Below are 16,293 nucleotides of genomic sequence, written 5' to 3' on the forward strand. Positions count from 1 at the left end.
TAAAGGGCCAGACACAGTATTTTTTTTTTTAAACCACCTCAACAACAATACAGCCTGAGCTCGACATCTGATGCAGAGAAATATTAAAATCGGTAGCAACTTTTGATATTTTTATTTGGAATGCTATAGTTATTCAGGCACAATGTAAACCTACTTCAAAATCAGACTTTGCAAACGAAAGAAAAAACGTGCATACATGAGATAGCCTATATACTGTATATATATTTGAATACCCAACAGTATTTATAATACTTATAATTAGCACCACTTAAAATGCTTTTTTTTACTTTATACATTTATCTGGTGAAGGCTACTACAGATTAAGATTTTGCAAACAAAACAAAACATGCATGTATTAGATATACAGATTAAAACACCCAAAGGTATGCATATGTACAGAATAATTCAGATAATTAGTCCCACTCAAGTACTACCATTTGTTACTTTACATATGTTTTGACAGGTGCAGGCTACTACAAATTAAGATTTTTGTAAACAAAATAAAACAAAACGTGCATGTGCTAGATATACAGATTAAAATACCTAACAGGAGGCATGTGGACACTATATATATCATATGTAAGATAGATAGATAGATAGATAGATAGATAGATGTGTGCATTAAGTTCCCTTATTTATTTACCCCAGTAATATTTTCAATGCTCTGAGTATCTTTGTATTTTTCCAGTGCGGTATCACTACTATTATTCAAACAAATGTAATAAATACTTTATACTTTCCCCACGCCTGACTATTTGCTAAAAATACAGAAATACATGGATTTTCTGACTGCATTCAATATCCTTGCAGTGTGTTGTATTATTTGCATTACAGTATAGCTGACTCTCTGTTCCTTTCACATTATGGAGAAGGGGCGGTTCCCTGTCACCGGGGCGGGCCGCTTTTACACAGGGAAAAAAACAACCTCGCTCTAGTCAGCAAACATGTACGAGTGGCTGTAATGCAAAGAGGGATACAAGTCTCATCAACACAGTCCGTAGGAAACAAGGTAACGGCAAGTTGTCAAGATACCACCGATCACAACGGAAAGCGCGTCTGCTGGCGGTGAGTGTAACGGTCGTTTATTTCAAATTTCAAAGCGAGATAGCGTTCCATTCGTTCCGTTAGAACGTCGCGTGCTACTTTGTTAGTGGGAGTTTATCAACAAATGTGTGCGGGCAGCGCGGGCATGCCCGGGCAGAGACGGGGTGAGCGACGGACTTAACCGGAGCGTTGGTATATGGACGAGGGCATTTGTTTTTAGATGCATTTGTGTCCTGCGCTTCACATCAGAGAGACTTTTTTTGTCTTGTTTCAACGGACGCGGTGAGTAAAAGACGAAGTGATGGGTTCTATCCATCAGCGCGGATTCTGAACGTCCCGGCTGATGTTGCCCGGTCTTTGGGACACAACCGTCGGTCTGTAGCCTAGTTTGTATTAATCATTACACAATATTACAGCTAATGAGGTAAAAACCATACGGTGAGAATGACTTGTCGTGTTTTTATTTCACGCATTAGTGACTAATAGCTGCTTCGAGTGAGTGAACTCATCCATGAGCTGTTTGTTTTGGGGAAGAGTTGTCAGGCGAAGTGGAAGATAAAGTGTCAACGGAGGATAATGGGAGCCATACTGGTAACACTGTTCCAACACGTTTTTAAAACCATTTTAGCTTGTTACTACCGTCACGATTAAATAATAAGTTTAGCAAAACTTTTACCTGTTTTTCTTAAAAGCATGTAAAATAAAAGCGTTTAATCCACAATTTAGGCTGCGGTTTGCATCATGTGTCAGCATCCTGTTTCGACAGGTTTCTTCAGTAGAAGATGTTTTGCGTGTCAGTTTGTGGATGTTGTTTTGTGTGTAGTGCCGAGCGGTCTAGCGTGTGTCCGCGGTGAGCCTTCCCGGACATTGTGCTCCGAATGCGGCTGTAAGTGCAACTCATCCCCCGTGGTCCTCCGAAGCCCACTTATGATCAGTTTGAAACAAATTGATCAAAATCGCAGTTAATAACTCTTTTTTTGGCGGTGCAAAGAATAGTTTTGCATTGCTTTTATAGCTTACGCCAACAGCAAAAATATAATAACAAATACTAATCATTTAGATGGATTGGATTTTACTGGCTCTTGTTCTTTTCCAGTGATAGGTAATGTAAGGTTCATGACTTTATTGGAGCCTGTCACTAGCACACTGATAACCACAGGATATTATTTACACGAAAGCTGTTGGATAAATAGCAGCAGAGCTCACCTTGAGTGCACCCCCCACCTACAGTGGTACATGGAGGAGAGCCCGGTGCACAGATGGTGCAGCAGAGGGAGCCACTTTCTGCTGCAGCTTTGAGCCTCTGACCAGCACTGTGGTGGCTGCCAGGCCTCCCTGCTGCCCCAGGCAGTGTGTGTATCAGTGTGTAATGTGTGTAATGTCTTTTTGTGTGTCTCCCTGTCTATGTTTGTTTTTTATGTGTCTGACACTATGGTAATCTTGCCAGTCCTCTGTTGACTGCCAGTGGAAATTCAAGACAGGGCTCACATTGCCATTGACACACAACACAAGTGCACATTTGATCTCAGTGAAACTTGTGGTGCAGTTGCAGAGAAGTTCTTATTGCTTTCATAGCATTAATTAATGGGATATAACTTGCCTGGAGGAGAAGTTAATGCAGATTAGGGATGTTTGAATTTAATGCAGAACTAATTAGTGTGCAGTGGCACAATGGACTGATTTCATTATTAAATGCCTTGGGAACAATGGAGGCCAGAGGATGTGTGGGTCAATAATCTATTTTTTGTTTGCCAAAATAAAAGTCAGTCCTGATTCAGTGACTTACACCTTACACTAATGAGGCCTGGATAATTAGACTGTTTTTCCACTGTTATTCAAAATGTAGTTTCCTCCTTTGACTCCATATGATATGACATCATGCAAAGTGCCATTTTCCCAAAGAGACATACGACTGCGGTGGCCTTGCTCAGTAAACACAATTCCAGTATATCCAGTTTCAACTTTTGCATTTGCCAGTCAACCCAGCCCATTTATCTCCACTCACAGAACAAAAGGAAAAGACATGACCCTTGACAAAAAAAAGATGAAACACTAGTTCAGATTATGGCATGTGGCCAAGCAGGAAGAGAGCATGAGTGTTTGCGTTCTGCGGGCACGGTTGAGGATGGAGTGAAACTCGTTATCTCCGTCATGAAACGGCTGCTGCACGCAGCACATGACAGTCTAACCGGGACTTTGGTTTCACTGAGGTTTCACTCACACACCACCCGCTGCTGTGTTTGTGTGCATTTACAGTGTAGACAGGCAGCAATCCAGTGATTGCGTGGTTGAGAGAGAGAGGGAACAACGAGCATAGGTATTAGTGTTGAGCTGTAGAATTGTGCAGGAGTAAACTAATCTCCTGACTGTGACTCTGCTCTGTGGCACACAGGTCCAGATTAAGGTAGTTGTGAGGGGAGAGAAAAAAAAGCTTCTCTTGTGGATCTTTTGGCACTCAGTTACAATTTAGAAGGAACAGCTTGGCGAAATCTGCTGCAGGAGGCTGGCAGATTTTTAGCTGCCCACTGGGTCCTGCTACACAGGGTGTTTCCATACATTTGGCGCCTGTTGCTACTCATCACTATATTATAAGAGATGATCGCTTTAGCCTCGTCTTGTATGTTTACATTGGCAGATCCATCTGTGTTTCTGGGACTATCCATCTCTGCTTGTTTGTTTTCAGTATTACCTAACACAACATTACCCTCTGACAGCGCATTATAATGACTAAAGATTTATTTCCATTTAATGTAGATAGGGTGAGATAATTTTAAATCTGCCGGAGGGCAGTGTTTCCACTGATAACATGGTGATATTTGGCACTTTCTGTTTGGTCTTGAAACAAATCACACCCAAATTAACCTGCGTGCTAAAGATCATAAACATGAGTCAGACAGTCATACAAATTCTATTTACATGACCAAAACACTTTCAAACACTTGTCATCTCATTCTAAAGTTTCCATTTCGTGTCCTCTTTTTCTCTCCAGGGAGTTTACCGCTGAGGCGTCGGATGGATGATGAGGAGGAGGACATGTCACGGCCCATCTCGCAGCTCTGGGGAACGCCCTTTAGGGACGTCAAATACGAAGACCGCACCACACAGATCGCGGCCGGACAGGCCCTTGTCGCCGTCACCGCTGCCGTGCCCGCACCACAGAGCCACAACAACAACAGCATCGGCATCAACACGCTGCCCTGCAGCTTGCACCAGCAGCCTCGCATACCCTTTCACGGTGAGATGGGGTGAGGTCGTGTGAGTCTGTCATGTGCGTGCACAGCATTGAATGTTGTACGTCAGCCTCACACTGTTAGTCATTCCTTTCATCTGTCAGCGTTGGGAACTGTCCTAAAAGACCCGAAACCTGTCAATCTGATATGAGAAGTGTCAGACACGATGAGAGCAGTGCTGATGCTGTCTTTGTTCTTGGGCCATTAGACAAATTAATTCCATTTTTGAATTCTTACAGCAAAACAGACATGCTTAGAAATGAATTTCCTTGTGGCTTGGAGAGCCCCTTGCCCAATTACACGCATGCTGACAACTCGAAAAACATGCCATTCTTAGAAAGAAGTACCCTGTAGATTTGAATTTATCTTTGCGCAAACGAATACACTATTATTCTGAATCAGATGAATGAAGATCACATTCTAGCTATATTCTCTCTTTTTGTGCATTTTAACCCCTTGAAACCCAGGCAAATTGCCATTTCTTTCAGAAACATGGGAAGAAGGCAATGAGCTATGAAAGACCCAAAAATTAAAAAGAAATTAGTAAAAAAATACAAGAAAATTGCCTGAAGATTAGTTAAAAAAAGGAGTTAAAATATAAAATAACCTGGAAAAAGTTCCTAAAAAAAATAATAATTAATTATAAATATAGTTTTTCTCTAGCTTGTTCTTTAGACATTTTTCTTTAACTTTTTAAAATAATTTTCTAAATCTGTTAATATGTGGAACGTTACTTACCGAGTTGCCCATCGCCTTTTTTTCCCATTTTCTGAAAGAAATTCCTCCAATCTGCTCAGCATTCAAAGGTCGGAAAACTTTTTAATGCATCTGATAGTAGCACAAGAAAAGTGATGTTGCTGCGGGATTGAAAAAGGGTCAACGAGCATTTCTGAAATCAGACTAACTAATTTCATATATACATAAAGGCGCATACCTACACTAATATGCTCACCCCTTTTAATCCAATATTGTTTTCCCATCTCTAATCAAATCAGTGTGACATCACCCTAATCGAATTGAGCAAATGTTGAAGTAGAATGTTGTTTGTTTTGTTGACTCAGTGTCAGCGTGTGAGAGGTCCACATTGTTCTGGGTTTAAAGTCATCAATACACAAACACCACTGACTGTTATTACCTTGTCGCTCAATGCAGTCTAACCCAGTAATGGATGTCATGCACTTGGCCCGCTTCCATTTCTTCTCCTAACAAAGTCCAGGGTGCCCGGTTTTTTTAAGACATATTATGGTCCTCAGTGAGACTGAATAGCGGGGTATTCTGCACTCATGATAAACTTTACTTTTCCCCCCGAGTGGCATGACTGCAGAGGCACATGCTAGAGGCGATGAGTAAACTCAGTGACACACAGAAAGATAGCAGTTCACTGAGGCTGTTGTTGATTTAATAAGGTGTTTGAGTTTTCCCCCTACCAACACTCTCCCTCTTTCTTGTTTGTTGACTCCTCAGTTGTACTTGGAGTGCCTGCCTTGTAATTTGCCCCTCTGAGACGATCTGATAAAACCTGTTTGTGTTTCGGAGAGAAATATAGCCGCCGTGTAAAGTAGATGCTGTGTATTTGACTTAGCCAGTCAGACACACAGCTGTGTTTTAGGCCATTAATAGTAATCAAGATACTTAGCCATATGTTAAGACTGTCTGGGTGTTTTCTGAGGTTCATTGAAAACAAAAAGGAAAATACAAGTGGTTTGACTGAACTGATATCAGTCATGTCTCCTTGCTTTTTATTCATCTTGGCTCTGACACTGACAGTTTGGTATTTTTGTGATCCAACAACAACAGCAAGTTTTAAGAAGCTTGATGTTTCCCTTTTAGGCAACGCTGGATTACGCTTACATTTCCCCGCTCAGTTTGAGCCCATGGAGGACCGGGGAGAGAGGCAGATTGAAGAGGAGGAGGAAGAGGGCAGAGGGGAGGAAGATGACAGGATGGCAGAGAGGCCTGAGGAGCAGGCGGGGGTGAGCGTCGAGGCACAAATCGGTCGTAAACTTCGGGAGATTGGAGACAAGTTCCAGCAAGATCATGTTGAACTGGTAAGCCCCGCTCCCCTACGCAGTGAAGTGGATCCCAAATTTCAAACAATTAGCCACAGAACCTGAATGCATTTTCAAGCACAATGTGTCAAAAGTGTAAACAATATGAACACAAGTTGACTAACATGGCCTCAAAGAAGAAGAAGATGTTACCAAATTTAAATGCTCTATTTGCATGTTGAACATCTGCTAGTGCATAAGAACGGGACAGCAGAATGAGACAGTGGGTCCTGGGTTACATTCACACAAAGTTGTTTGGGTTTATAACTACGTTTACACCAAGGGTCCAGACTACTACTCCGGCAAACGGAGACTTTTTGAAACAATGGTGCACACGCCAATGTTCGCTACCAGATTGGGTCTTAGATCATTTACATTGTGTCAAGTCAGTACAGTATAGCTAGGTCTACGTAACTTTTGTGACTTCATCCTTTTTGTTGGGTACTCCTTTCCCATTGCCATGGCTTCCTCCTGCGATGGTTAAAGCTCCTGGTACTGCTCTTAGATTTCGCAATCCACCACGTTGACCACCTTATACTCTACACTTATACTTACATATCCACCCTGTCGGAGATTCATTCTCCAAGGGTGCTAAAATACTTGTGTTTACAGAGTTTTTTTTTTGTTTTAAAACACCATGACAAAGTATTAGTGTGGATGTGACTTTAAACTTTAAAAATAGTTTTTCTTTGTGTGTTACATGTGGATATTTACATGCGTCAGCTTTTGCTTGATTAGAGACACAAGTCAAAGCGACTTAATTTGTGGCTCACTCTTGGGAAGAAAGGGGGCAGAACATTTTGCCAACTGGATTTGCCACAACCCACACTGGAGATAAAAATAGCCTGCCCAGTGATTCAACCACTTTCTTGGCCATGTTGAAGAAAAATTCAAAATCACTAATAAGGCACGATTTTTTAACTTCATGCAAACCTATGAAACTATTATTTACTAAAGTCTGTGTCACTTAATGCAAGAATACAATGTGACATGAGACCGTCATAGAAACACTGTCAGTGTCTAAACACTGATACTTAGTTTGGGTCTTTTTGGTCAAGGTCATGTTTGTCTTCTAAACTACTAAAATTGTACTTCAGTCTGAGCATGGGGTTATAGAATACGCTGCCAATTCTGCAAAGTGGTCACTGATACCATGTCATTACAGTCAATAGGAATAATATGTTTCCTGGTATATAAAGACAGAAGAAAATAACCCATGCCCTCATCTGTTTGAGTATTCCTGATGCTTTTAGAAAGAGCAGATTAAATGACATCCGCCCATAATTTCCTTTATCCCCTTTTCTCTGCTGTGTAATTTAAAAGATAAAGTGTTTGTTACTTGTGTCCTTTACCTGAGAGTAGACATCTTTATACTGAGCGTATACGCCATGAAGCATTAAACAAATTGGGACTTGTGAAGAGATGATGAAGGTAATTGAGCGTGGAGGCTGGCTGTTCGCAGAGCTCCTGGGGGAATAGTTCAGCACACATACCTTTTGTAGTTCATGATATGGAGTTAATTGTGCATATCGAGAAATAAAATCCACACGGCAAACATGGCAGAAATTGTGTTAGAATATTACAGATGACAGCAGCTCCAATCTGCCCCCTCCTTTTTTGGCACTCTTTGGTATCACAGTGTGTTTGATAACTGGTCCAGGGGGTATCAGTGTTTGTAAAGCAGTTACTGAGAGTCCACACGAGTCACGTGACTATGAACTTAGTTAATGAGTACAAACACACTGGGAGTGGTATCGCGTTTTCTTATCTGCTGCTGCGACTGTTTTGCCATGGGGGTCTGTGTCGACAGTGAGGTGTGGTTGATGAGTTTTGGGAAGTGCAGTTAATGGAGAAGGAGAGAGTAAACAGCGAAACAGTGTGAAAAAGAATGGAAAGAAAGTGGTATATGTGGAAAGAGATTTTGACAGACACGGTACAGAGATTAAGAGAGAGCAGGTGAGATCGATGTGACTGTCACAAACAGGAGTGAGCAGCATGTCTGTGTCTGGGTAGACTTGGCCGGCTGTTTATACGGCGTCTAAAAATAGAGTCTGACTCACGGCTACCCACAATACCTCAGTTGTCCCGCTGACTGCCTCAGTGTGTGTGTGTCTTTGTGTGTGTTTTGGTTTGCAACTCTGTGACAGAGAGATAAGAGCGAAAATTTTTCTTTTTTGTCTGCTGTCTGCACTCGAGTCGGTTTTATCCTGCAGGATCTGATACTGCTGTTGTAGGAATATTCCAAAGGGAGAATAATCACAAATGATCCTTTATGATATCCAACCATTTTTTTCTGTATTGTGTCTGCTGCTATTGTTAGACTTCTGCCTATCCAAGCAGAAGTTGTTGGTGTGGTTGATGTGTGGATTTTTGTTGATGAGGCAGCTTGTATTTGTGTTTTGAGTGAATTTTGACTACTTTTGTGGCAAATAAAATGTGAATTCTGTTGGCAAAAAGAAAAGGTAATCCGTTCTAACACTGAGTGAAGGAGCAAACATGCATGTTGTCAGTTCTCTTAATCCCTTTGGGGGGCATTAACCTAAAAAGGCCAAACAAAATACACACCATTCTCCACTACCCACGCAAATGACAGCAGAAAGAGGAGCCTCATGTGGAACAAACCAGGGTACTATTTAAATAAGCTCAGCAGTGTAGAATTAAGGCAATTAAGGACAATTAGGGTTACATTTAGTGGTGCTGGTTCAATTCAGTTCAGTCTGCTAGTTTTGCATCAAATAGCCTGTGGCGAGCTCTGATTGCTGGGCTGGTAGAGACCTTGATGGAGAGAGCAGAGAGAAAGAGATCGTAACATGAATGCTTATGCAACAGGCTGCAATATCTGTGCACGGCTGTTCAGAGAGCCAGTGGGAGCTGTGCAGGATCAGAGATGAGGAGAGGGGGGGAGAGAGGAGATTGCAGGCTGCAGCAGGAACCCCTTCATCTGTCTGTAGTCCGTGCTGGCTGCACAACCCCCAATAGAAAATGACAGAGCCGGGAGAAAGCAGCTCCATAGGAGGGAGCAGTTTCATTTTCCTTTGGCTTTGTTTTGATAATTATTCAGCTGACTTCGCTATTACAAGAGACGCTGTGATGAAATAGGCACTGCGTTCTCTGAAAGCATTTTACTTTGAGATTCTTGTTTAGAAGTCAACAGTATAACATTTTATTAAGAGGGACTGTCGCAAACCTCAGGGAGGATGGAGTGATATTGTGACGATGAGTAGCAGCTCCTTTGGGGTGTTTTACAGTTGTTAGCTTGTAACCTTCTGTCTGGGAGAGTCCCAAAAGAGCCGCTGTACTCGATACTGTATATTCTGCAGGATGTGCGTGTCACAGACATGTTTGCTAGACACAAGCCAATGTTGTGGAAACATCCAGTCTACGCGGTCATGTGGTTTGAGCTCACAGGGTTTACCACAGTTCACAAGGCTTTACCGCAAACGCCTGTTAAGATGAAATCTGAGCCGCTGAAGTAATTTTCACTGCTGAGGTGATCTAAGTCTGATCAGCGGGTATGAGCAGGGATATCAGTTTTTGTTAGGCTAATTTTTCTTTCGACAGCCCGATCATTAATCAGTAACTATACAGTCAGTTTTTATGAAAAAAGCGCTTTGTATGTTATGAAATATAAAGCGCTCTATTGACTCAGTGTGAGCTTTAGAATTGCATTTCAAAGTGCTATCCATTTAGAGGTGGTGAACATTTAAGGTTTTCTGATGTTTTTTTTTTGTTTTTTTTTTAATTTCTGTTGCATACTGCTCATCCTACCGTCTCCACTGGTTAGCTAGCCTTGGCACTGCGCACCAGCCGGCTCTGGTGGAAGCTAGGTAGCGGGGCTGCACATTCAAGATTATCGCTCCTTACACTATCCAGGTGGCAGAACAATGTTGTTAGAGAAACATGGTGGCCACCCTTCGGTCTCCCCCCAGGTTGCCCCATTAGGTAAGCAGCTTCATTTGAGTCGATAAACACCTTTAGCATTGTTAACTATGTTAACGTCACGAGCTGTGTTGACACTGCTAACAGTGCTAACAAAGCTAATATAGTTAACAATGCTAAGGGTTTATTGCAGGGTTATTGCAGCTTAAAACTGAGCTGTTATCCCACAAGGGCGACCTGGAGTCAGAAGGTGGGCACAATGTTTTCACAGCCAAATGAGTGGCACTACTAGCTAGCTCCCACCAGACCAAGGTGCGATTTTGCATTTCCTAAAGTAGCAAAGGAATGACTCGTCTTACTCTGCTTTACTCTGATTGCTTACCCAAACACTCTAATCTTTACCAATCTCACTCTTCTAGCCTAAACCTAACTGATCCAACCAATGAAGACAATGAGTACAAGCCAATCACAGGGAGAGTAGGATGGGTCATTTTTCCCCTATCCTAGGAACCTATCCTTCCTTCTCTAGGAACTGCTAATGTCTTTCATTGGGGGAAGAAGGCAATGAGCAACAAAAGAAGAAGTGACCCCCAAATTAGCCAGATTATTAGTAAAAGGTATAAGAAAATTACCTAAAAAATTGTAAAATAAATAAATAAAAAACTAATGTGTATTTTTTTTCTGTCTCGTTGCAGTTCATGAGGCATCAGAGACAAAACCTGCCTGCCTGGATGCGCCTTACGATGGCCCTGTTTGGCTTTCTGTTTCCCAGAGAGCCTTTCTTCCCTCGCCTGAGAGGACAGCAAAGATGAAGGGGCTTCCTGCTGGCCTTCGCCTCAGCCCTTGTCCCCCCCCCACAGGGACAAGGGACCAGACTTTTAAGAGATGGCACTGTAAGATGGAACACGGGTTTGGATTTTGTTTTCTAATTGATTACGAAGACGAGATGAAGAAAACACTGGTCACCGCTGGACGGAGACTGATTACAATTTTTCTTAATTTTTTGTTTTGTTTTTTGTTTTTTCGCCTCTCCAAGAAGAAGCCATTGCGTTTTGAAGAGATATTTTCGAAATATTTGTAAGATTACCTATTTTGTACAGTAAACTGCTCTTTTTGTTTTTGGTATTTCAAATCTCGAAGGACCTCCATCAGTCCAGGGAATGCCTTATTCTCTCCTGCCACAGTACAACTCTTTTGCAGAAAGGAAATCATGAAAAAAAAAAAAAACAGATTCACTTTTAAAATTAGGCCACTTTTTTGGCGACAAACTGTGGACGCGGACATTTCTGTGCTGAAGTTACTGACTTTAAACCTTGAGGACTCAAGGCACATTTCTAATTTATTCTCAGAAAAACAATAAGCCCTGTACTTATCCTTTACTGTTCCACACTGGCTAATTTCAAACTGGTTGTCATGACTTTGTGGCTGTGCTACACACTGGTGGTGCACTGTCAGTCAGTTTAGATGTTTTGCCAGCTTCCACTGTAGATGTAGGGACATTTTATCAACCTGTGTCATCCTGTGTCAGCCTCTCCATCTCCAGTACCACTCATGTTGTTAGAAGTGGCCTAAAGACCCACTGTGTAGATCCAGATCCTGTTGATTTAAAGGATAAACATGTATACTTGAATGTAGGTGTACTGAAGATATTGTTGTCGAGTAACTTCAATACCTGACATTAATCGTGATTACTCTTTGAATTTGTGATCATGTGTATGTAGGAGTGCGTGCTTACTGTTTCCAAAATCTGCAGTCATTTTGAAACCAAATAAGCACAAACAAATCTCCTTTGTGGGATCACGATCAGGGAACTGGAAAACAATCACACAGCTGAAAATCTTTGGATGAGTTTCATCATTCTCTGAAGCTTTTCAGTGTCTCTTTCTCTGGCTGGATTGACAATCGCAATTTTGCCCTTTGCTGCATAACGTGGGTCGATCGTGATAGAGATGACATTTATCAGCGATTTTCAGGGGCGAGCAATATTCAAGCCAGTGGAAGGAAGTAAAAAAAATCTTAGGGATCTGTTGCATTTGCAATCAAACTGACATCCATAGAAGGAATGTTTCCCAAAATATGGCTGTGTTCTCAATGAAAAACACCTCTTTACAAATATCTTTGTTACAGAAACATTTTGGGTTAAAGGGAAACGTTGGAATTTTATAACCGAGAGCCTTTTTTCACATGTAATTGTGTCTTAAGTGACGTATTGGAACAACAATTTTTTAAATATGTTAAGTATTAAATGAAATAAGCAGCAATGTAATCACCGGGAGCATTTGCACTTTTTCATTTTACACACACTAAAAGTGTCTTTGTCACTGACGGCCACAGATTGTTATTCTAAGTGTCTGACAACATGATGGAAATGATACCTACAGAAATCGACATTTTTTTAAAGAGTAAGATCCTTTTTGTTTTACCAGAAACAACCTCAAAATCACTATCCTCAAACCCACCAGACTCCATTTAAGCAATTAGTAATTTTATTATCTTAAACCACACTTTATAAAAACATCGTGGTTCATATTTCCACTGTTTCGGCAGTCACAAATTCTGGTTGGTTTTAACAAAAAATCCTAAATTCATCCAGTTAGATGTAAAAATATGCTGAATCTATACATGTTTAAATTAATGTTTATTTAAATGGAGTCTGGTGGCTCTGGTGATTTTGGGGCTGTTTCTCATTATACAAAAAGGATCTTACAATGTAGGGATCCTTTCCATAATGTTGTCAGACACTTACAATAAAAATCTGAGCCTGTCAGTTGCAAAAAACACTTTTATTCGACGTACACTGACGCTGCAGAAATGCCCAGAGTGGTTACATTGCAGCCTGTTTCGCTCAATACTGGACCAGCTTAAAAAAATGTTGCTCCCGTTGACATAAAAAAACATGAGAAAATAGGTTTCAGATTGAAAAATACCAACGTTACCCTTTAAAGTTACTGAGATGCATTTTTATTTTATTTCACTCCAGGTGTAAATGTCTTGAGCACTGATTTAATCCTGACGTGCTGATACGTTTATGTATCCACCTTTCATCCAAGTGCTTTCTCTCACCAAACTGCCGGTCTTACATTCAGCTTCACTGAGAACTCAGCTTCTGTACAGTTGAAAATCGTTTTTATCGACACACAGACACATTTGGGTTTAGGAGAAAGTTTATACACCCTTTCGTTACAACTGCTACTTTAGCATTTTTGCAACGACACAGCCACTGTTTCTAAATGTAAGGTTTATCAAGGAAATAGTCTTTAAGGACTTTAAATAAGATGTTAAAAATTCCTCATTTGATGCTTTATTTCAGTCTGTTGTAGATTCGTGATATGAACTTTTGAAGACACTGATGGGTTTTTCTTCCTTTATGTTTTTTTCAGGGAGTAGTTAAAAACCATGTTAATCACCTGATGCTTATCATGAGTTGCAAATATTCTGCCTCTTGAGTGAGGACATGATGCACCGCAGATGATGCTGCACAAGCAAAAAGATATTTCATTGTTTTTCAAAGCATCTTCACTCAACATCAACTTGGAAGTGTGTTACAGATTTTTTTGTAACAACTCAAGTAGCTGAACCAAAAGTTTGTTTCCTGCAAACAATGAACGCTGAGCCAATTCTGATAATTGTGACGCACTCTCTGGTCTGCAGTCCAAAGCTCTTTTATCGAACGTCATGGTTAACTACTCCCTGTCCTTATCGAGAACAAGTTTTATTTTGTTTGGTTTTCTTTTAGATAATTTATTCTAATTTATTTTGTGTATATTTGCTCAGTGCTACTGTATAGATGCTATCTCAGTGTGTACAGTCCTTTTCTTCTCGTTGTTGATGCGCATTCAGTTGTGTGTTTGATGCCTGTGTGTGGGGAGGTTGGACTAAAGCCATGTGCCTCGTGCGTCCTCACACGAACGGTGTGAGTCTTTACAAATCACGTGAACAAAAAAAAAAAACAGACAATCAAATGTACAAAATGTGCCTTGTGAGTAACAGACCTGCCGCATCATCATCGACACTTGGCATAATTCCCCAAAGTCACTGGTCACAGCTCTTGTTTCACTCGGGCTCAGTGAGATCAACATGCTCTGATACGAGAGAGTCGGCACAAACAGTACGGCGTGCTTGTTGTGCCTTGATACAAACAAAATCTGTTTCACGAGGCACAGGCTCAACCTTTGACATCTCTCAGCACGAACGGCGAGTTTCACCACGCTTCTTAATACCTGAGACGACTGTTTGCAATCAATGTGCACTGTAAAAAATGACGTTTTTTTACCTGTATACTGTACTTTGCGCCTCTCTCTTTCTACTCCTGTGCTGAAATTCCCCTCTAGAAACTTTTTAAGATCTATGATATGCTGGATAGGCCTAGCTCGTCTGGGTTTTTGTGCTTTATTATCTATAATCTAGTAGGGCTGTGGGTTTAAAGGAGGAATGAGCCACCAAGGTGCCCAGTATTATTTGTACGTGAGACGGGGTGAACTTAGTCGGTGTGGCGTTGATCTGAGCCTGTCGTTACCAACCACTCTTGCAACCCTGACTCAAGTGAAACATTTGTTATTCGTTCAACCTTCAGTGTCTTTAATATCAAATTTCTTCAATCGGTTTTTTGAATATCCAAGAAAGAGTGCATCTTTACTGTCAAGTGCTGTGATTTGGTGTTTTTTATACATTAGACATGAATTTGACACAGCTATCATTGCTGTCTTTATAAAAAAAAACATTTTTAGCAAAAAATTTTCCATATCCTTTTGTAAGAAGACGAAGAAAGAACTACAACAACAAGACTTTTTTGCTTTTCTATTATTGCTTTTTTTCCAATGTTGTGGCATTTTTAATTTTTGATATTGCCAAGTCTGCTGTGTCACTCTCAGTTCAAGGGCTTTTTTCAATATATGTAAATGGAGTAAAAATGCATGTCCAACATTCCTGAAAAAAAAACTGTATCTTAAGGGTTTGAATGTAATTTAATGGAGTGAAAACCATGATATCTCTTTTAATACATGAACTGAACAGTGGAACTTATTTCAGACTCCTGAGCCGTGTGCGCTGGAAGTTTGTATTGTCTTCACATTTCTTTCTTTACGTTCAGAGTGGTCTCAAGGATTTCACATTCATGTGTCCTAATGAAGTGAGACCCAGTCCAGATGTAGCAGTTTTCGTTAAAGCATTGGCTGTGTTATCTTTGGGACTGCTCTGTGTCTACTGCACAGTTTTCAAGCGGCGCAGGACATGAAGCGATGGAGGGATCAGAGGAGGACGGGGGATGTTTGTTCTTTTTCTAGTGCAATATGCTGTACATAAGAGCTTGGCTCTCGAAATCTTACAATTTCTCTTAATTTCTTCTGTTGTTAAATGGGTACATTGCTGTTTTGTTTTTTTCATTAAAACTTTATGGACAATTGAAATGGTGTGTGCCTCATTTCTTTCACTGAACAAAAAGTTTTAAGTACACCTGCTTATCCTGGTAGGGCTCATATTTATCAAATGGTATTTGCATGATCACAAAAAAATTGAGTTATTCAAATTGTGTATTTATACCCTAGCTTCTTTCAGAGTACTCCAGCTAGCATATTCAGGTTTCGCATAGAAGGAATATGCCATTTACATGCACAAACAAATAAGCTGAACACCCCAAAAACCTGATAATAAACAGGTTATTCATGTCCATGTTAATCATCTTACAGTTGAACTCTGAAAAACAGCAAGAACACAACATTGGTAATCCTCTTAATGTCTTTCCAGTCTACAGAAAGGACAGTTTACCACAAAATCTAAGATGTGTATGTTTCCTCTTAGTGTTGAATCCACAATTTCTCTGTGAAATCGTGGGCTATCATCTTCCAGAAATCCCTCATATGTGACTGCTCCCCATTAATAAGAGTTTTACCTTTCCATTTTCGCTCGCATTACACGCTTACATCACCTTTGATTGGAGATAATGACGGCTAATGCGGTAGCTGCAGTAGAAAATGCTTCTTGCAATGTTGTCGTGAGAGGAGAAGTCGCACAACATCACTCAATGGAAACACAGTCATCTCGCAAATGTGGTTTATTGACATTTCAAAAATTTCACTTTTTGGCACAAATCGGTA

The 16,293-nt window shown here is 40.7% G+C and overlaps 1 protein-coding gene across 1 annotated transcript; it reads left to right on the forward strand.

Moving 5' to 3' along the window:
* The first annotated feature begins 923 nt into the window (after nt 1-923).
* On the forward strand, nt 924-15,606 carry bmf2 (BCL2 modifying factor 2). The gene is made up of 4 exons (XM_042503584.2): nt 924-1,065; nt 4,034-4,279; nt 6,105-6,322; nt 10,897-15,606. The coding sequence occupies exons 2-4, from the start codon at nt 4,057-4,059 to the stop codon at nt 11,011-11,013; spliced, it is 558 nt and encodes a 185-aa protein (XP_042359518.1). The 5' UTR covers nt 924-1,065; nt 4,034-4,056; the 3' UTR covers nt 11,014-15,606.
* The last annotated feature ends 687 nt before the right edge of the window (nt 15,607-16,293 follow it).

Source organism: Plectropomus leopardus, chromosome 16, assembly GCF_026936395.1.
Source record: "Plectropomus leopardus strain MGB_pleo_1.0 chromosome 16, ASM2693639v1, whole genome shotgun sequence".
Classification (NCBI taxonomy): Eukaryota; Metazoa; Chordata; class Actinopteri; order Perciformes; family Serranidae; genus Plectropomus; species Plectropomus leopardus.